Raw genomic sequence first — 21,432 nt, 5'->3', positions numbered from 1 at the left:
ACATGGCCTACCATTTTTACAAATCCGTGCTGGCTTTTTGATCAGCTATCACTATGTTTAGTCACCCTATTCTTAATGGCAAATTCTAACAGTTTCCTGATAGCATAGGTGGGTTTCCCCTCCATTCTTAAATAGCCAGATGAGTTGCACTATTTTTCAAGCTATACTCTTCGATTATTCTCATCTACTTCTTTTTAAAACACTGGGCTGGAAATCATCTGATCCTGGATGAGAATCCAACTATTTGGTACAGCACAAAATTAGTGTTTGTACCGTTTCGCCTTGTACATTTTTTTACTGATTTTAATAAAAAGCTATTTGTAAAACTGAGAGGAAAGGCGACTGCACTACAGGAGTGACAACACTGGCCAATAGATACCACAGGATTCGTCTCGGGGCTACCAGAGAGGCAAAGGCCAGAACGTCGGCCCATCACTTCCTGGGTCTTCCGACACTCCAAATACTGCTAATTCTGGACTCTGGATCTCCTCACCCCCAGTACTTCTGACATCACGCTGGCGAACCCCCACCAAAATCCTGCAACTTCGGGCAGGCCCAAAACATGTGAAGATGATTCGTTGGCCCTCCCACACACTGCCCACACCTATCTTCCACCCCCTCAAAGAACCTGGCTAGTGAGAATGGCAGAGGTGCCGTCAACAGTGCTCCCAAACTAGTACCCTTACACGAGGCTGCCTCCAAATGCTCCCAAACCACCACCCCCCCCCCCCCCAAACTTCCTTACCATGGCTATATTTGCCGCCCAATAATAATTCATTAAATTTGGCAATGCCAATCTGTCCCCCGCTTCAACAACTCGTACTTTACCCGAGGGCCTTCTGCGCCTACAGAAATTCCAATATTAATGAGTTAACTTTCTTGAAAAGGGCCCTTGGGATAAAAAACAGGTGGTTCTGGAATGCAAACAAGAAACTTGGGTGCATAGTCATCTTTACAGACTACACCTGCCCCGCCAATGACAATGGAAGCAATTTCAATAGGAACGGAAGGCCCCTCGGGTAAAGTAGGAGTTGTTGAAGCGGGAGACAGATTGGCATTGCCAAATTTAATGAATTATTATTGGGTGGCAAATATAGCCATTGTAAGGAAGTTTGGGGGGGGGGGGGTTGGTTTGGGAGCATTTGGAGGCAGCCTCTGTAAGGGTACTAGTTTGGGAGTGCTGTTGACGGCACCTCTGCCGTTCTAGCTAGCCAAGTACTCTAGTCCAGTAGTAGCGACAGCCCTGAGGCTATGAGGACAGTGGTGACAGCACCAGAGGCTTGAGGGGGGGCCTCAGTTTGGGGCCCGATCGGTGGGAATCACAGGTTTGCTCCAGGGGAACTGGATGGGGTGTTTTGGGGTTGGTGGTGGCCAGGGATTGAGTGGTTTGGAGATTTATTGTGGAGGGCAGCTTCTTAAGATTGGAAGGACTGGTTGATGAGGAGGAGTTGCCCAATGGAAACGGGTTCCGATATTTACAGGTGCAGAACTATGTGAGAAAGCAGGTGCCATGTTTTCTTGATCTGCCCCATGGGTTGTGGGACAAGGTGCTGTCGAAATCAGGCGTCGCAGAGGGCAGGGTGCCAGAGATGTAAGGAATTGATGGGCTGGGAGGTCGCCTCGATAAGCGTAGTTAAGCGGAAGTGGGAGGAGGAGCTATTGGGAGAGCTGGGGGCTGGGCAATGGGAGGAAGCTTTGAGATGGGTGAATGGGTCCTCCGTGCGCCAGGTTGAGCCTTATCCAATTTCTTGAAAAAAGCCCTTGGGATAAAATTCAGGTGGTTCTGGAACGCAAACAAGAAACTTTGGTGCACAGTCATCTTGACAGACTACACCCGCCCCGCCAATGACAATGGAAGCACATTCCACCTTTTAAATTCACCCTTCATTTGCTCCACCAACCAAACCAGATTGAATTGTGTAATTGATCCCACCCCTGTGCCACCTAGATACCTAAAATCTGCCCTCACTAAATTAAAATGGCAGCTTTCCCAGCCTCCTCTCTTTCCCCCTTGCTTGAATTGGGAAGACCTCACTTTCCAATGTTTACTTTGTACAGCGAAAATAGGTGGAATTTCCCCAAAATGTCCCTAATATGCCCAATGCTTTCCAATGCGTCTGATATACACAACAGTAGGTCATTGGCATAGGGACACCCTATGCTCCACGAAACCCCCTCCCCCTGCACAATCCCTTTCCAAGCCCAAGTGTACCACCAGTGGCTCTATCTCCAAGGTGAAAAGCAAAGGGAAGAGTGGGCATCCCTGCCTCGTCCCCTGGTACAACCTCAAGCAGGCCGAGCTCACCCGATTAATTCTTGCACTCTCTCTGGTGCCCGGTGCAACAATCTAATCCAATCTACAAACCCCTGCCAAATCCAAACCGCCTCAATACCTCCCACAAATACTCCACTGTACCCGATCAAAGACCATCTCCGTGTCCGTTGTGGGCGCCACCTTCATATTTTGTCACTCTGGGAGCCTTATTATTAGCATCACCTAATATCTGCCGACGTGTGCCTCCCTTTAACAAATCCCGTCTGGTCCCTCTCTATCACCTCCTGCACACGATCATCAATTCGCGAGGCCAGAATCATAGCCAGCAACTTGGCATCCACATCCAATATCGCTGTTGAATGATAGGACCCACACTGCTGCGGGTCCTTGTCTTTCTTCAGGATCAGAGATATTGAGGCCTGTGCCAACATGGAGGGGAGCTAACTCTTCTCCCTCGCCTCATTAATGCCCTCACTAGCAGGGGTCCTGGGTCACCTGAAACAGTTTATAAAACTCTACTGGGAAACAGTCTGGACACTGGGCCTTCCACACTTGCATTGCACCCATACCCTTCAGCATCTCCACCAATCTAATGGGCATCCCAGCCCCTACACCAGCCCCATCTCAACCCTGGGGAATTCCAGCCTGTCCAAAAAATCCCGCATTCCCTTCGTTGGGGGTTCCGATTCATAAAGTCTCCTATAGAACTCCTCCAACACCCCATTATACCACTTCACCCTGCCAACCTCCTTTGCGGCTTCCTGCTTCCTGAGCTGGTGAGCCAGAATCCTGCAAGCCTTCTCTCCATACTGCCCCTAAGGCCCCCTGCAACTGCCCCCCTGCCTTCCTTGTGGGCACTAACCAAACTCCATCTGGAGCTTCTGCCCACCTGCATAATCTCCTCCACCAACCGTGACATCTCTGCCCGCTCTTCCTACTCCCTGAGGGCCGGAACTGATGTAAACTTCCCTCTGACCACTGCCTTGAGTGCCTCCCGTAGTGTGGTGGCCAAGACCTCACCTGTATCATTACCTCCACGTATCCCTGGATGGCGGCCCACACCTACTCTGCTAGCAGCCCCCCCCCCCCCCCCCCGCACCCGCACCACTGTCAAGTCCACCCTGCATTGGGTCAGAGACCACAATCGTCGAATATCCTGAGCTCACCACCACAAAAAAATCAATCCACGAGTAGACCTTGTGCACGTGGGCAAAATATGAAAACTCCTTCGCCGTCAGCCTCCCAAACCTCCAGAAAATACTGGAAACTGCTGCAGGTCTGGCAGCGTCTGTGGAGCATGGAATAGAGTTAATGTTTCAAGTCCGTGAGACACCTTCAGAGACGAAGAGAGCTAGAAATGTGATTGGGTTTATGCTGTTGAAGAGAGGGGATGGAACAAGTGGGGCAAAATAGTTGGAGAGGATTGTTTTTGTGTGAACCCATTGAGTTTAATGACTTCAGACCATGAATCTGCTTTCCATTTTGATATTTCTTCCAACCCCCCCTAATCCCACAAGGCCAGTCAGTAGTTGTTCTCATTCTCATGTTTTGCATGTGTTTAGAGAGTGCTGACCCATGTACTGTTATTAACACATTCTACTATCTGACCTTAAAGCCACAAATAACAACTGCCTTGTTCTTTAACACAGTCAATGCCACTCCTTTTGTCTTGTGTCCATGACATCTTTGTCAAATCTCTCCTGAGTTCCGGCCTGACCATACCTTCTAATTTGCTCCACCTCTTCTCCTCTTCAATATAAAATCCATCAAATTTCTATCTCTGTCCAGAGAAGGATTTGAAACGTCAACTGTTTCTCTGTCCATGCATGCTGCCGGACCTGCTACAGTTTTCCTGCATTTTCTGACTTCATTATGGAGATCACTCCAATCCTCTTCTTCAAAATAGCACCATATGCGCATACTATCAGGCAAATGGGGCCTCAGTTTAATGTCTTGGCCCTAAGACAGCATGGTCAACAGTGCAACACTTGCAGTGTATGTGTCAATCTTTTTCTTTGCTCAAATCCTCGAATGAGTCTTGAACCCAGGACTTTGTGACTCAGAAGCTGTTTTTACTTTTTATGTATTTGCACTGCAAGCGATTTTTTTAATTCTTAAGGGAAAGTGGCTATCTGGTGAATAACAGATGTCTGTAAATTCCAGGCTGCAATTTATAGTTTTTTTTTGGAGTGGTTACCCGAGACCTACAATCTTACTATTGCCATGTTGAGCAGTTGGTCTTTAATTTACTGCAATCGGATTATAGGATCAGTTGATCAGGAAGCTTAGTTGGTGATGAAGCTTAAGTAGCACTGCAAGACCATGCTTTCAATATAGTCCATGGGCATTTATTCATTCCTTCAGATGCTTTGTTGTGAGGACTTTTGGTTAATTTATGGCTGGTTCATCAGTGCAGGGACTTCGAGCTTTTTGAAACACACCATTATGTCACTTAAAATGGTTATTTTAGAGAAAACCAATGAACAACTAAGAATTCCCACCACCACCACCTCAGCAATGACTATCAGTGGCACCAGCAGATATCCTGTATGCTTCATTAACCTGAGTATGTTAATTAGAGTTGGATTTTGTGTATATAGGATGGTTATAAGTATTATGATCCCAGACCAGACCCCAACAGTGGCTAGGATACAGGTCCGAACCCCCAATATTTTAGTTTATTTTAGACTGTGCAGAAAATAATTATTCACTCCAGGAGTGATTACATGAAAAAATAGGGTTTTGGTGTAAATCGAAATCTTTATTATAAATACAATATTAAGCTTTTAACTTCACATCTGAAAAAGAAGTTACAAATGCTGCTTAACACAACTATACAATTTCCCAATAATCACCAAGAAAGGAAACATACAGCTCCTTAATCCATCTTAAAATTAGGAGAGCATAGAGTAATACTTTGGTACAGAATAGATTCTGGCTCTTGTCAGAACCCCTTCATACTCTGACTGAAGGTCTTCAAATAGCTGCTTCAACTCGGTTATGTCGGCCTCTTCCTTCTCTTCAGACAAGAATGCTCTGCTTTTAAAGTATTATTTCTCTTTCTTTCCCTATCCTACTGGGAAAGAAAAGTACCTTTATCTGTGGTCTAAAAAAACAAGGGCTGCCAGGTCAGACTTCACTTCCACAGATTTATCTAAACTGCCTCACTCCACAGCTTCTCAAAATGTAATCCTTGGCTCCAGCCAGTAATGATCTCATCTCTCCAAGCTAAAAAAACATTCTATCTGCAGGCTGCAAAAATGCATTCACTCTTCAGGCATTTCCACAATGCATTAGCCCAGACTGATGAACATATTCCTGTGTCAATTTCACTTGCTGTCTGCTAAAAACACCCAGTCTCTGCAAAGCGAGTTATTTTTAAACAAATGCGTTCTAACCCCAGGCTTTGGACCCTTGAATTGCGCAATACAATTATAATCCAATTTTCCCTAACATCTTCCAATCATCACACTGGCTGATTGGACTGAACATAATTATGGTAAGAGTTTCTCCAACGTCGTGAGCATTTATATAGCACTTTTAACATAATGTTCCATGACACCCAAGCCATCAAAGACATTTGAGCAGATGGCTGACCAGTCGGTTAAAGCGATAGGTTTCAAATTGCTTAAAAGCGGGAAGAAGGGTGGAGAGGTTTGGGGAGGGCATTCCAGAGCACTGGACCATGACAGCTGAAGGCACCCACTGGTGGGGTAATGTTCCCAAGACCAGAATTGGAGGTGCAGACATTGTAAATCATTGTGGGACTGGAGGAGATTGGGGAAGGAGTTTGGAAACAATAATGTGGATCTTGAAATCAAAGTGGTGGGTGGGGGTCGTGTAATGTGAGTGTGGGAGCGGCCGTCTTTTTGTGAGCTCTAGCTCTGTTCATCTTAGCCGATTTTTAAAATCCATGCGTGCATTTCTTTTACGTCTTCTTGGTCTGCACAATTTTTGCTATGTTTCGAGATTTTCTGGTCAGTGCTTTGGCACCATTCAGTCGAGGCAAATGCTGACATCCTTGTTGATTCGGTGGGGCTTGTTGTCAGCTACTTTTGATGGCCCCCTACCTTGATGGTGTGGTGTGTGCCGACAGATGATGGCTGCTTATGATGATAATCCTGAATGTCTCGGCTCTTCAGTGCAGGTCTTCAAAGCCCAATTTCAAGAGTTGGGTGTTTTTATGGAGGTGTTGGAGATGCACAAGAAGGTTCTTGTAGAGAGGGCACTGTCGATGGAGTACATTCGACCTTGTCTTTGGGGGTGGGATTGGCCTTCCAACCCCCGGTCCTGTGTTGTCATGCTCCTGAGGTTGATGAAGATGGGTTGGGGATGGCTTAGCTGGCAGGGCCACACCCCTCCTCCGTTGGACCTTAGATTGTGGGCCACATGGGTTTGGGTGAGGCTTCAATCACTGGAGCCTGTGGGGGAGATTCTGGAGATTGCACCATTTTGATCCTGCTTTCTCCGTGCACTGGTAGAGAAGTCTTTTTCTGGTAACAGCCTCTCATCTCAATTGGTATGCTGGACTTTGCTCCCTGATAACTGTGTGTTGCCTATTGATGATGTCAATATATTTGCTTGCAGGGAAGTGAATACTTGGGCTATGATATCCTGCACCATTGGTTATCCTGACTCACTAAGTTTATGGGTGTGATATATTGGCTGCATTGTGCCCACAATGGTTGGGACCCAGTCTTGCATGCTTAATTGGGCTCTGAACCCACATTAGCTTGCTGACGCCAGATTTAATTGCCTCCACGCCTCCCCAGGGAGACTCCAGCTGGATGCCAATTCTGGATCAGGTGGAGTGGATCCGGTGGAATGGCACTGGGGTGTGTCTCCCAGGCCATTGGAGGTCCCTGCATGATCAGGGACAGGATAGGGTGGCACCTTGGTACTGCCACCCTTGCACTGGCAGGTGCACTGCCAGGATGAGACTGTCAAGGGTCAGGGCCTGAGGAGGTGAAATGAAAATCGCTTATTGTCACAAGTAGGCTTCAAATGAACTTACTGTGAAAAGCTCCTAGTCACCATTGTGGTGTGGGGGTGTGTGGTGTGTGGGGGTGTGTGGTGTGTGGGGGTGTGTGGTGTGTGGGGGTGTGTGGTGTGTGGGGGTGTGTGGTGTGTGGGGGTGTGTGGTGTGTGGGGGTGTGTGGTGTGTGGGGGTGTGTGGTGTGTGGGGGTGTATGGGGTGGTGTGGGGGTGTATGGGGTGGTGTGTGGGTGTATGGGGTGGTGTGTGGGTGTATGGGGTGGTGTGTGGGTGTATGGGGTGGTGTGTGGGTGTATGGGGTGGTGTGTGGTGTGGGGGTGTGTGGTGTGGTGTGGGGGTGTGGTGTGTGTGCTGTTGTGTCACTTTAATCTATACGTGCCTTTTGATTGTTGTGTTGTTTGATTGGAATTAGTGGCAGGTGCAGATCATAAGTTCCTTGTGTTTAAGAACTGTTTAACTGATAATGGTAAAGCTATTTCTTTCACGTTAATGTGGGTAATTGTATGTTTAAATTAAAGCTTGTTTTAACATAAAGGTACCTATCAGTCAGAATCATTACTCCCGAGGTGAAGTATCCTTTCTTCTCTGTTTTACAAATTTTTTAAATGTTTGCGGTTCTTGTCCGGTATACTAACAAATGTTGGGGATTGGTATCCGAACAAAAGTCAGATCTAGGGGTACTACAACTTGTGTCTTCAGTCATTTCATCTTTTTTTGCTACCCTCATTAACCTACCATTCACCCCCACTTAGCCTCTCTGCCCTCCTTCCCCATTCTTACCCCACCCATCCAAGGAGTATGGGTAAGAATTTCAGCAGCAGGTGAACTGAGTTGGGAGTAGAGTTGAGCAGTGTTGTAAAGGTCAAAAGAGACAGAGTGATGGCCTAGATATGTTATCAGAAGTTCATATTTTTGGCTAGATATGATATCAAGGTTATAACCAGCCTGATTCAGTGTCAGCCAGATGCGAAGGAATGGAGTTTATGGCAGGGACTGAGACAGGTTTGGTCTTGATATTTAACTGGAAGGTGAGCTTGGACAAGGAGACCAGACTGGACAACGATGCCAGTTCAGGGTTAGGGTAAGGGGTGAATTTTGGAAGTTTTATTTATTTTCTTCATGTTTATTGTGTCAGCAGTGGTTGTTACAAACACTACCCCAATCTTCACTGTTTACTGCACCTGTGCAACGTTGAGTATTTTCAGAATGCCAAGCCAAGGGTAGTTGGACAAAAGCAGCTCCCATTCCCCTGTTGGTGCTATCACTGGGGTTCCATACAGTGGAACACTAGATGTGTGTAATTCTAAACAGGGTCCATGTGAAATACAGTCCTGCATTCTACCTTTCCAAAAGCTGGTGGTGTTCGGGGAATGGATCTAAAGATGGCACTGATCGTTTAAGGCCTGATGTAGGGAGAGTTTGGGGTTCTTGCATAATGTTAATGTGCATTTGAAAGCTTTTATAAAGTGTACAAGGACTAATTAAGCTTGGTGACGGCTTGAAACACCACTGATATATGGGTTGTTGGAGCTGCATACTGGGCATCTAATTGTGGATATGAGGATTTTAATTCCAGCTGTGTGGATGGACTGTTGGCCTATCCCAGATTCTGTGTTCCCAAGCTCGATGCTTTTAAGCCTTCCAGAGCACAATGGGAGGTCTGAGTAAAGGCATCATTACACGTGGCACTAAACTTGCCTTTTCTGGCATTTGCGAAGGCTTTTCTCACCTAAAAACACACATAGAAAGGTGATATTTGTTACTTCTCTGCCTCTTGCAGTCTTTCTTCTGAGAAGGTAGACTGTTTGCTGGGTCGCAGTTCAACTAGCACTAGCTGCCCTCCCTGAATTTCTTACCAGTAGCATTATCCTGGTGGCACAGTAGTTAGCACTGCTACCACACAGCGCGAGGGACCCGGGTTCAGTTCCGGCCTCGGGTGGCTGTGGAGTTCGCGCACACTTCCCGTGTCTGAGTGGGTTTCCTCCGGGTGCTCCGGTTTCCTCTCACAGTCCAAAGATATGCAAGTTAGGTGGATTGGCCATCGTCAATGGGTTATGGGGATAAGATGGGAGCCTGGCCCTAGGTGGGTGTCCTTTCAGATGGTTGGTGCAGACTTGATGGGCCGAATGGCCTCCTTCTGCACTGTAGGAATTCTATGAAATTATTACAACCAATTGCCATATTCTACCACCCTCTTTAGATGGAATTGACCATGTCAGCACAGCAGGAATGGAGGCTGGAACCTCGTGCATCATTGATTAGCATTGCCCGCAGGATGATGCCTCACCATCACCATGCAGCAAATGGCATTTAGGATTTCAAAGAAAATCTTTAAAACCTGATTAAATACAAACTTGCTGCGTTTATTAGTCCTTTAGTATGTTGGAAAACCACATTACTGCACCCCTAAATAATGTGTTGATGTTTCTGGATTGATAATCCAAAGAACGAGTTCAAATGCCATCATGTGAATTTAAATTTTGTTAAACAACCTGAGAATAAAAAGCTGGTCTCGAAAAGTGACCATGAAGTTGTCAGATTGTCAACAAAAAAAATAGTTCACTTGTATTCTTTTTAGGGAAGAAAACCTGTCATCCTTGCTCTGTCTGCTGGCCTATATGTGACTCCAATCCCAAGCTAGCATAGTCAGCTCTCAACTGCTCTCCTGAAGTGACTGATCAAGTCCCACCATATCAAACCCTCAAAACTGCAGTGGCTCGAATTGGCAATATATGTTGGGGCTTGCTGATGATGGCCACATCATGAGAATGAAAACTCAATGCAACTTCCTTGTTTTTTTTTAATGTATGTCCCAGGTTTTGTACACATTGTGCGTCATGCCACATTTTTGTTTAATAACACACTGGAGATAAAGTTGTCAAAGTGCCAGGCTGCAAACCTGTACATTCTTACTTCGGGCTGCCGATGAGTATCTTGCTGCATTGACATTCAGTTTTACCCAGGATGAGTTTTAAATTTGTGGTAATCATAGTATATTGCTTTTTTTTACATAAATTTTGAATACCCAATTGATTTTGTCCAATTAAGGGGCAATTTAGTCTGGCCAGTCCACCCAACCTGCACACCTTTGGGTTGTGGGGATGAAACCCACACAAATACGGGGAGAATGTACAAACACACGACAGTGACCCAGAGCTGGGATCGAACCTGGGACCCTGCTGCCCTGTGTATTGTTGCGGTCCCAGCTGGACAAGTCTGAACCCAGAGTAGAACCTGGTTTAATAGATCCAAATCTTAATTTTTTAGAAACCGTGATGGGAAATTACGGAACAAATTCACAGAAGTCTGCTGGTGTACTTTATACACAAACCGTGTATTGAACATAAAACAATAACTACATTACACTGGACAAATGGTTGGGAAAACTTCAATACAAACACCAGTAAAAGAGAAAAGCCTCACTATTCATTCACTTTTACAGATGTGTAAAGTTAAGACAATTTGCAAAATCTAGTCTTTACTCTATATTTAGGATAAGTATGCAGTATATGTAAACTAATAGGCAAACGCCATACCACCAAAACGAGTGACGGATGCCACCAAAGCGGATTCCTGGGATTTCTCATCAACCTCCCCAAATGCTCGTTACACCATGTGCCAGCTGATCTCACTGAAACTCTATCTTTCTTACGAAGACTTCCTGTCTCCATGCTGGGAAACACTTTCCTTGCAGTTCTATCTCAAGTGATGCTGCCACTTAGACGTCTACAACAAGGATTCACCTCCAGGTTCAATCTCTCCTTCCCATCTCCCTTTCCTCTGGATCTCGATGTATACCCAAGCTGCTGCTTCCATGTGCACACTTCTATTTGGCTGTGCCAAGCAGAGCACCAATAAAAATTCATCAACTTTCAGCCGCTTCCTCGGGTCTTCTGGCTTCATTCAGATCCATCTGCTTCCTGTAGCTTTCTTTCTTTAATTTGGAATCTTTTTCTTTGCTCCTTACTTTCAACTGAATAGGACTGTTTTAGATTCCTGTGCCTTGTCCCTTAACTTGGACTCCCTTCCTCGTCCTCCTTCTGTCCCATGCCCTAGTTTTTGTCCTCCTGCCTCATTTCTTTTAATTTAAAAGGCGGCAGCTGGCACCATTCTCAATTTAAATGCTGGTAGTGGCTAATGGATGCTTCTCCAGCGATCCGGACCACCGTGGAACGGCGTGATCAATTGCTCAGTGACCTTACTGATACCTGCGGGCCGCGACCTGCACTTACTCTGCACTAAGCAAGTCCGTCAACAGACCAGGTCACTGACCATTGCAACTGCAATATATTTGTGCTTTTTTGGCTCGGGCCTTGTACCACATAAGCTTTTAGCCCATTCATTTGGTTTGTCCCCTCACTGTGCTTTCCCAATACAAGTCAGTGGATTCAAAGTTACTTCTGTAGGTGACCTGGCTGGTCTCCCTTGCAGGATTCCCGACACTACGCTTGAAGTAACAAAACCAGCTTGACTTCATTTTGCTATTTCTAACACTGTTATCAATCTCCAAAGCTGAGAGAAAGAGGCCTTTTTTTTTTAAGCCGTCACTGTTGTAGTGAGGAAACATGCCAGTTAATTTGTGCTGTGATGATGGTCATCAGACAGTCTAGATGTTTTGTCACTGAGGGATTAATATTGGCCAGAGCATTGGGAATCACTCCATGCCTTTAAATAAGTGCTTTGGGGCCTTTTGCATCCACCTGAAAGGTCTGACATAGCCTCAGATTAACGTCTCTACTGGAAGATGACCCTCCTATAGTGAACACTCCTTCAGTAATGCACTGGGAGTGTCAACAGAGACGCATGGCATTTTCTGATTATAAATGGGAACAGTGTATAAGAATGAAAAAGTAATTAAATTAAGCAAGCTATTGCTAAGGGTAAAGTTGACAGTGTTAGGAAATATTGCGATCCATTATAGAAAAAAGTTTGCAGATAGTGTAAGAAATACTGAGGAGTACTGTGACAAAATACATCATAACATTACACTTGCAGAGGGAACATGTAATCATAAAATTAACTTCATAGATAGGAAGAAAGGAGTCTCAATGGGGTAGAGGAAACTGAGACTAAATGGGGTAGAGAAGTGAATGGATCTTGAGGTTTAGATGCACAAATCACTAAAAGCAGTGACAATTTATGAGGCCATTTTTTCTTTCCGAAAACTGAGCAAATCACCTGAGGTTTATTTTTCTTAAGGGAGAATTTCACTTGATAAACTTGCACAGAAATTTGATTAGACCACACTTTGAGAACAGTTCCTACACCACCCAAGGAGTAGTTGAGTCAACTAATAATATTTGCATTCAAGAGGAAGTGAGAATGGAAGGAATAGACAAGTAAATAAATGGGTTTAAAATGAAGAATGGCGGAGGGAGTTACAAATGGAATTTCACCTCTGGAAATCTGCTGTCTCTGTCCATGGTTGAACCAAGGCTGTATTATAGCAGACTCCAAACTGAGCATTGGTATAAAGAGATTATTGGTGAGCAAGTGTCACTTGATAGTACTGTCAACTATATCATCCATTACTTTGCTGATGGAGTAAACTGATAGGGTGGAAATTGACTGGAATGGATTTGTCTTAAATTTTGTGGACAGAACATAACTGGACAATTTTCCACTTTTGGCAAGTGATGTAGCTGTCCTAGAATAGCTTGGCTAGAGGTGTGGCTAGTTGTGAAAACAATCTTTTAGCACAGCAGCTGTTGGGTTGCTGAGGCCCGGAGCCGTTGCAGTATCTAGTGTGCTCAGCTGTTTCTTAATATCACGTGCAGTGAATGAGATTGGCTGAAGATGGTTGTAAATGCTGAAGTGTCGTGCTGAGCTCTGCTTTCATTGTGGACATTCCTGCAACCTGATTTGATTTTGAGTATGGCAGTTCATCATTAATTTGTTAGATTTTTATTCCTGATTTTAATTAATTAACTGAATTCTGATTTGTACACTGCCACAGTGGGATTTGAACATGTAAATTTGGATGGTTAGCACAGCAGAAACATCAACCTACTGTGCCTGGTAGCAAGTAAAGTTGCTGCTGCATAAGAGTGACATGTCAATGGAACCTCTGAAAAGGCTATTACAAATGGCTGACACTCTTGTGTGCCTCACAACATGACCCTTTTCTCTTTTTCTCTCCCTCATTCTCTCTAGTGGCGGCCTCAGTAACCTGTTGTACCTCTGCTCACTGCCGGACCATGTACTGAGTGTGGGGGATGAACCTCGCCAGGTTCTGCTCCGTGTTTATGGTGCCATCCTACAGGTAAGTGCTATTGACTGATTCAGAGCCACCAGAAAAACAGCAACTCCTGTGAGAGGTTTGCAAGTTGCTGATGTTGCTGGACATTTTTTTTCCCATTACATGGGTCATATTTTTCTTTTGAAGAATCTCCAATGCTTTTTTCTGATTTTTATTTTTAAACCCACCCTCTTCCCTCTTTTGAATCGGCTGCCTCTTGCTGGATTATCTTCCATAGAGGCTTACCCATTGCAATATCATCCAAGACTGGGCAGCACGGCAGCATAGTGGTTAGCACAATTGTTTCACAGCTCCAGGGTCCCAGGTTCAATTCACGGCTTGGGTCACTGTCTGTGCAGAGTCTGCACGTTCTCCCCGTGTGTGCGTGGGTTTCCTCTGCGTGCTCCGGCTTCCTCCCATAGTCCAAAGATGTGCAGGTTAGGTGGATTGGCCATGATAAATTGCCCTTCGTGTCCAAAATTGCCATTAGGGTGGGGTTACTGGGTTATGGGGAGAGGGTGGAGGTGTGGACCTTGGGTAGGGTGCTCTTTCCAAGAGCCGGTGCAGACTCGATGGGCCGAATGGCTTCCTTCTCCACTGTAAATTCTATGATTCTATGAAATTGCTTGGCTGTTTGATCCGACCATTGTGCATATATATATATATGCTCTTTGATTTAACGTGGCTGAAGACTGGCTATATTGGATGCCCTTCCACTCGCGCTGAGGGCAGCGACAAATTATTTTCTTTATTTTTTTTAACCCTGAAATTTTCAGAATTTTAATATTTGCACTTTTCTTGGCTAAACTTTAGGTTCTTTGAAAGAAGTGTGACCTTTTTAATAATGCCTGATTGAATGGCTTTAGTTTTTAGTTTTGACAGTTCATGATAATTTCTGGTGTCTGGTTTGGGAAACGCCTGCAAGCGTGTAAGCTAACAGCAACACCTGGCTGCAGTGCAAATCTCCAGTTTGCCAATAGGAAGGGCTTCAATTGAATAAGCATCAAACTGCAACTCATAAACTCCATATTTTTGTATGACTTGTAGTTTGTGGCTAATAGAATTGTATAGCACTGAAGGAGTATTCAGCACATTGAGTCTGTGCTGGCGTTTTCAAAGAGCTATACAATGAGTCCTCTCCCCTACTGGAAACAGGATGTGCCTGTTTCTAAATTTTACATGGAGAGCCAGGTTGCTTATCTCAAGTTGGGACATCTTGTTGTTCAGCTTTAGTGAAGACATTCTCTTTGTTTCTGCCACATTTGTGTAAACAGACTTAATGTCCCCTAATATCCATGGTCCACTTGTTTAGTGTTTCTCATTAAACAATAGCACAGGCTGGGGATTGTAACAGAACTGTACTGGTGACTACTGTATCACATGCTACGCATACTCGAGGCAACTCAAACCAAAACACTGGCTTTTGCATGTTAGATACGCAAATGAACAAGATGATTTTCAGTGAGATCCGCTTCCTACAGCCCTCCAATTACATTTTATCACCACTAACACCCCCTCCTTAAACCGTCAACACCAGCAAGTGTGTTTTTGTCACAAACACTGCACAGCTGCCCCTCCCTACAATAAATTCACCTGTCTTGTGCCATATGTGTAAACATATTTTCACTTCTCAACTGGCTTGTGCTGTTTCTCCATTGCAGGCATATTACATTTATCCAACATTTCTTTAAGACGTGGGTTGGAGTTTGATCTGCTGAGCTACCAATCAATGTGATTTTCAGTTTTAACCCAATCCCGGTGGGGAAACAACACCTCTCCAATTGTTTAATTGAACCAGACTAGCTGATTATAAACATTTGAAGGTGATCTCCTGGGACCTTAACTCTATCTAACCTGTGCTGTACCTGCCCTGGGAGTGTTTGATGGGACATTGTGGAGGGAGCTTTAGTCAATATCTGACCTGTGGTATATCTGCCCTGCGAGTGCTTGTCTGGTGCATAGGAACATTTATACAAATTGTGCAATTCTGAGGTCCCTTTCTTTGAGCATATCAGTTCACAGCCCCTAAAGCTATGGATGTCTAGGAGTTCTGAATGGGGATAGTTTTTTGTTTTCCTTTCCTGAGCCAAGAACTGCTGAAACTGAATGTAAAGTCCTGACCATCTGCTGAAATGAAATGAAATGAAAATCGCTTATTGTCACGAGTAGGCTTCAATGAAGTTACTGTGAAAAGCCCCTAGTCGCCACATTCCAGTGCCTGTTTGAGGAGACTTACGGGAATTGAACCGTGCTGCTGGCCTGCCTTGGTCTGCTTTCAAAGCCAGCGATTTAGACCTGTGCTAAAGATGCGATGTGGCTAAAGTAACAACTTTTAAAAGCTTGAAAGTATTTGCGGTAACCAAAATAGCAAAGTACAGCAGCTGCTGGAATTCTGAAATATTCAGGTCAGTCAGCATCAGAGGGGAGTATTTCCTGCAGTTTTTGTTTTGATTACCACAAAAGTTAATGCTAGCAATTAATGATTTTGTTTTTGTTGCTATTGGTGTGACCATAAAGCTGACTTGCTTTGTCCTTTTGCAGGGTGTGGATTCTCTGATATTAGAGAGTGTGATGTTTGCTGTTTTGGCAGAACGTGCCTTGGGACCAAGATTATACGGAGTGTTTCCACAGGGGCGTCTGGAGCAGTACATTCCAGTATGAGTTTTATTTCTCTTCACTGTCACGTTGTGGGCTGAATCTCTCATTGTTGAGAAGCCGCTTCAAAGCAATGTTAAAACAAAATACTGAGGCTGCTGGAAATCTGAAATTAAAACAAAGTGCCGGAAAGACTCCGCGAGTCTGGCAGTACCTGTGGCGAGAGAAACCGTTAAAGTTTTGAGTCCGTATGGCTATTCTTAACGGATTCATTAACTTTTTCTCTCTCCACAAATGTTTCCAGACCTGCTGTGATTTTTTTCGGCATTTTCTGTTTCTAATTTAACTATGTGTATGGATTCTGCACGCATCATTAATTGTCTTGTAAGAATGTTCTTAATATACCAGAGGCTTTGGTAAACATATGGATGCCATTGGGCTTTCTGATTGTCATTCAAATTGGTGACTGCATTGGGGTTGACACACCAGGGCATGCTCCATTAAGTGGTGCCAGTCTGTTTCCTTGCCTCCGATGGTGGTCAGTACCTATTGTGTCTTATCTTGCACTGTGCCTATTTGACACCCTGCAGTACAGTTGTGTTTGAGAGTTACGCAGGATAGTGGATCAAAGCCATCTGTTGCTGTGCTTCTGCTTCCTGTCCTGTCTCAAAAAGTATTTCTGGTGGAAGGAATTGGCAGTGTGGGTGGCAAGTTACTTGCTATGAATTACAACCCTATCCTTGAGGGCTAGCCCATATGTCCAGATTAATTTGTGCACAATTGATGTAAATCTCTGTCACCTAAGTGCTGTTAATCCTCCCACTTTGCAATGCTGAGAGGTTTATCCCACATTTTGCAATGCGACGATATAGTTACTTTCCAGATCCTGTTTACCCTTTTATTTCAATCTTATTTTTTTTTCTTTCATCCTGAAAAGTCGGAAAACTATTACTGGGCTACAGACCTATGGGCCAACCCACCTTCTGGTATCAAGAGGAAGTTGGTCCTGTCCACACTTGTAAACTATTCAGTTACTGGACAGTGATTTGGAATGAAAGCCTGACAGGTTTTCCACTCCTCCCAGAACCCCCTGTAGCCCAGTGGTGTAGGTACAAGCCTATAGTGCTTTTCTGATTGCGATGCCCTCATGCAGCCAGTCTAATGATCAATTATTTGATTACTTTATCTAGTTGGCTGCTGATTGCACTTGGAATAGTGGCAAGAAGACAGTCACTTATTGAAAGACAGCCTGTCCTGGTGTTAGTGTTGAGTTTAGGATAATGGAGGTGAAATGAAATAATCCATTTAATTGGCACAAATGCACGAGGTTGATTTTTCTCTCTGCTGAATCGAGTTACATGCCATCATTAACTAAATATGTGCATCCTGAAGCAGCAGTAACTTCAGTGTACGGAGTCTGGTGGCATTGGCTCCGCTCCCAATGTCTGTTGCTAATGGTGGTCTGCCAGGTGTTGAAGTTCAGATTTGCCCCCCTCCCCCAGCCAGTTTACAGTTTATACTCGAACATCTCAGAGGAATGTCAGACTTCGGGTTTTGGAGGAAAGCGCCTTTATTAAGGACAGGCTAAAAAGCTACAAATGTTTAACCGGCATCCTCCTCCAAATGTTTCTGTGAACAGAGCCGTCGGCTGCTGACTGAAGAGTTGGCGTTTCCGGATTTCTCTGCAGAGATTGCTGTGAAGATGTCTCGATTCCATGGAATGGTCATGCCCTTCAACAAAGAACCCAAGTGGCTGTTTGAGACCATAGACAGGTACGATAATGAGAATCTGTTTGGGCTGATGTGGAATGGAGATCAAGGATGACCGTTGAATTGTCACCGAATCACTGTCTCTCATTGAGTTTTACAGCATAGAAAGAGGCCCTTCAGCCCATCATGTCTGTGCCGGCCATGAAGCAGCAATCTATTCTAATCCCATTTTCTACCACGCGTCCATAGCTTTGTATTCTATGACATTTCAAGTGCTCATCTGAATACTTCTTAAATTTAGTTGGTTTCCACCTTCACCACCCTTTCAGACAGAGCATTCCAGATTCCCACCAGCCTCTGGGTGAACAAGTTTTTCATCGAATCCCCTCTAAATCTCCTGCCCCTTTCCTTAAATCTGTGTCCCCTAGTTATTGACCCCTCTATTAAGGGTAAAAATTATTTCCTATCTATGTCCCTCATAATTTCATACACCCAAATCGGGTCCCTCTTTGGCATTCTCTGCTCTAAGGACAACCCCAGCCGAACCAGCCTTTGTCCATAGCTGAAAAGCTCCAGCCCAGGCAGCATCCTGCTGAATCCCCTCTGCACCCTTTCTAGTGCTATCACATCCTTCCTATAGTCTGCGACCAGAACTGCGCACACTACTCTAGCTGTGGCCTAGCAAACCTTTTGTACAGCTCCATCAAGAGCTCCCTGCTCTTGTATTCTATGTTTTGGTAAATAAAGGCACCTATCCCTTCTTAACATTCTTATCGACCTGCCCTGCTGCTTTCAGGGATCTATGGATATGCAGCCTTAGGTCCCTCTGGTCCTCTACTTGGCATCCTACCATTCGTTGTGTATTGCCTTACCTTGTTAGTCTTCCCAAAATGCACCACCTCACTCTTTTCAGCATTTAATTCCATTTGCCACTGTTCTGCCCATCTGATCAGCCTGCCTATATTGCCTGGTAATCTAAGCCTTTCCTCCTTGCAATTTACCACACCAATTTTTGTGTCTTCTACAAACTTTCTGATCATACCATCCACATTCCCATCTAGACCATTAATGCATTTCTACAAGGGATCCAGCACCGATCCCTGCATTACACCACTAGACACAGACTTCCAGTCACAAAAACAACTTTCGACACGCCCTCCTGCCACTAAGCCAATTTTGGATCCAAATCGCCTTGGATCCCATGGGCTGTTACCACCTTGATCAGTCTCCCGTTGTCAAGAGTCTTATTGAAGCCCACGTATACATCAACTGCAGTACCTGCATCTACACGCCTAGTCACCTCAAAAGTTCAATCACGTTTGTAAGACGTGATCTCCCCTTGACAAAGCCATGCTATCTATCCTTGTTTCTCCAAGTTTGGATTCATTCTGCCCCTCTGATGTTAAGAAGTGCACCTTGACACTAGTTTTGCTATCCTGTTAGTCCACAATGCTGCTGTAATAGCATCCACAAGAGCTATTGTTCTCACAACCTATTTCTCCTCTTGCTGCTATGAGGTGCAGGTCATGCTTTTCTCTTTCTCTTCCTTTGACACTGCTGCACTGAATTTGGAGGTTTCAACAAGGGCGGCACGGTAGCACGGTGGGTAGCACTATTGCTGCACAGCGCCAGGGTCCCAGGTTGGTATCCAGCTTGGGTCACTGTCTGTGAGGAATCTACACATTCTCCCTGCGTGGGTTTCCTCCGGGTACTCCGGTTTCCTCCCATAAATCCCTAACGTGCTGTTTGATAAATTGGACATTCTGAATTCTCCCTCTGTGTACCTGAGCAGGCACCGGAATGTGGCGACTAGGGGCTTTTCACATTAACTTCATTGCAGTATTAATGTAAGCCTACTTGTGACAATATAGATTATTATTATTTCTGTTGTTCCACTGACCCTGTGAGGTGATAATCTGCTCTGTACGCTTCCTTGCCCAGGCTATACAAGTACAAGTTTCCCTGGGAACCCTTCTGTCCCAATCTCCTGCCATCCTACTCTGGAGCTACAGGCATTCCTGTGAACTGCACATAACCTGCACCACCATCCTTTTCTGTAGATACCATCCCATTTTCCAGCTTTTGCCTCAATTCCTTTACCAATTTCCCCTTGTGTGTCTTTTCTTTTTACTTCCTTTCAGTTACTGCAAGCGACATAGTTCCTTATGGAAGTGATCACATGTCCTAACAGTGGACACAGTCCTTTTTAACTTCTCTTTTTTGCTTGCAATGCTATTCCTGAACTTCTGCCTGTTACTAATTATTTCTACTAGTAAGGGATCATTCTCCTCTTTCCCACCCCCTCCCACCATTCCTCTGTGTAAAATTATCTTCTTTGTAACCCCACACCATCCATTTCCTTACTTTTACTTGAGAAATTGACTTTGATCTTGATTCCCTCTGTTTAATGCAGGGGTGGGCAAACTTTTCCGTGCAAGGACCACATTCAGAAATTCACAATTTTAAAGGGCCGCATAGTAAAATAATTACTTCACCTGGTTATGATTCTGGGCGCCTCACATAGAACATAGAACAGTAGAGCACAGAACAGGCCCTTCGGCCCTCGATGTTATGCCGAGCAATGATCACCCTACTCAAGTTAACGTATCCACCCTATACCAGTAAGTAACCCAACAGCCCCCCCCCCCCCCCCCCCCCCCCATTAACCTTAAAAAAAAAAAAATACAAAAAAAAAAAAATTTCTGCATAAAGACCTTTAGTGGGCCGTAGTTTGCCCACCCCTGGTTTAATGTAATGTATGTTTACAAAAACAATTTAAAAAAAATGTATTTAAAAAAAACTGATTTAAAAAAAAAACAACACTGATTTTTTTTTTTAAAAAAAGCACAGTGATCACAACACTCTGAATATAACTGCCATCAGAACAATCTGTATCACTTGTCTGGTTAAGTGAAGTACCCCACCCCATGTCTTTAGGATGACTTGATCCTCCTCTTCCTCGAGGCACAAAGAATCAATCTTTATCCTTTGTGTGTAAGGTATCTCAAACAGATAATGGGGCTGACATTCACCAGAGAGACCCATGTGAAAAAGTTCAACAAGTTGAAGAGTTTCAACCTGCCAGCGGAGTTAGCAAGTTTAAGGTAAGAATTCAGTAGTTATTGAATCACCACTTTGTGTTGAACCATTAGACATGATAATGTAGAGGTGCAGCTTGAAACTGCCCTGTTAATTTGTAGGAGCTTTGGTTTTTGTGTTGGGAAGGAAAAGAGGTACATTATGTTGCTTCTGAAATACTTTTTATCTATTGCTTTTCTCTGTTCTTAACGCCTAGGATCTGTGTCCTTTGCCAAATTGGTGTTTTCTCTTCCAGGTCACTGCTAGAAGCCACTTGGTCACCTGTAGTTTTTTGCCACAATGATGTTCAGGAAGGTAAGGAGAAACCGTGCAATAAACACACTTGTGGCTTTTACTTTGAATGGCAAAGGTGAGGAACAAATTTCTGTGGCTGCTGTGTGTTGGATTCTGGGATGCCTCTACTAACTTTGACCAAGAAACCTCAATTCTCTGCCACTGATCGCACGGGGCAATCCACGTTAAAATGTGACAACATTCTCCTGGAAATAGATAGATTCATACCAGAGCTGTGGTGGGTGGG

The 21,432-nt window shown here is 44.5% G+C and overlaps 1 protein-coding gene across 3 annotated transcripts in view; it reads left to right on the top strand.

The window, feature by feature from the left end:
- chkb (choline kinase beta) overlaps positions 1 to 21,432 on the top strand; it is a 42,806-nt gene that overhangs the window by 9,198 nt on the left and 12,176 nt on the right. For all 3 annotated transcript variants that reach the window (XM_038811675.1, XM_038811674.1, XM_038811676.1), the window contains exons 2-6: positions 13,424 to 13,532; positions 16,050 to 16,163; positions 17,743 to 17,876; positions 20,813 to 20,917; positions 21,148 to 21,206. In XM_038811675.1, the coding sequence (XP_038667603.1) occupies positions 13,424 to 13,532; positions 16,050 to 16,163; positions 17,743 to 17,876; positions 20,813 to 20,917; positions 21,148 to 21,206 (521 nt within the window). The remainder of the gene's footprint in view (positions 1 to 13,423; positions 13,533 to 16,049; positions 16,164 to 17,742; positions 17,877 to 20,812; positions 20,918 to 21,147; positions 21,207 to 21,432) is intronic.

The sequence above is a fragment of the Scyliorhinus canicula genome, chromosome 11 (assembly GCF_902713615.1).
Source record: "Scyliorhinus canicula chromosome 11, sScyCan1.1, whole genome shotgun sequence".
Taxonomy (NCBI): domain Eukaryota; kingdom Metazoa; phylum Chordata; class Chondrichthyes; order Carcharhiniformes; family Scyliorhinidae; genus Scyliorhinus; species Scyliorhinus canicula.
Note: the sequence above shows the minus strand (reverse complement) of the source record. Positions and strands in the feature narration are given on the sequence as shown.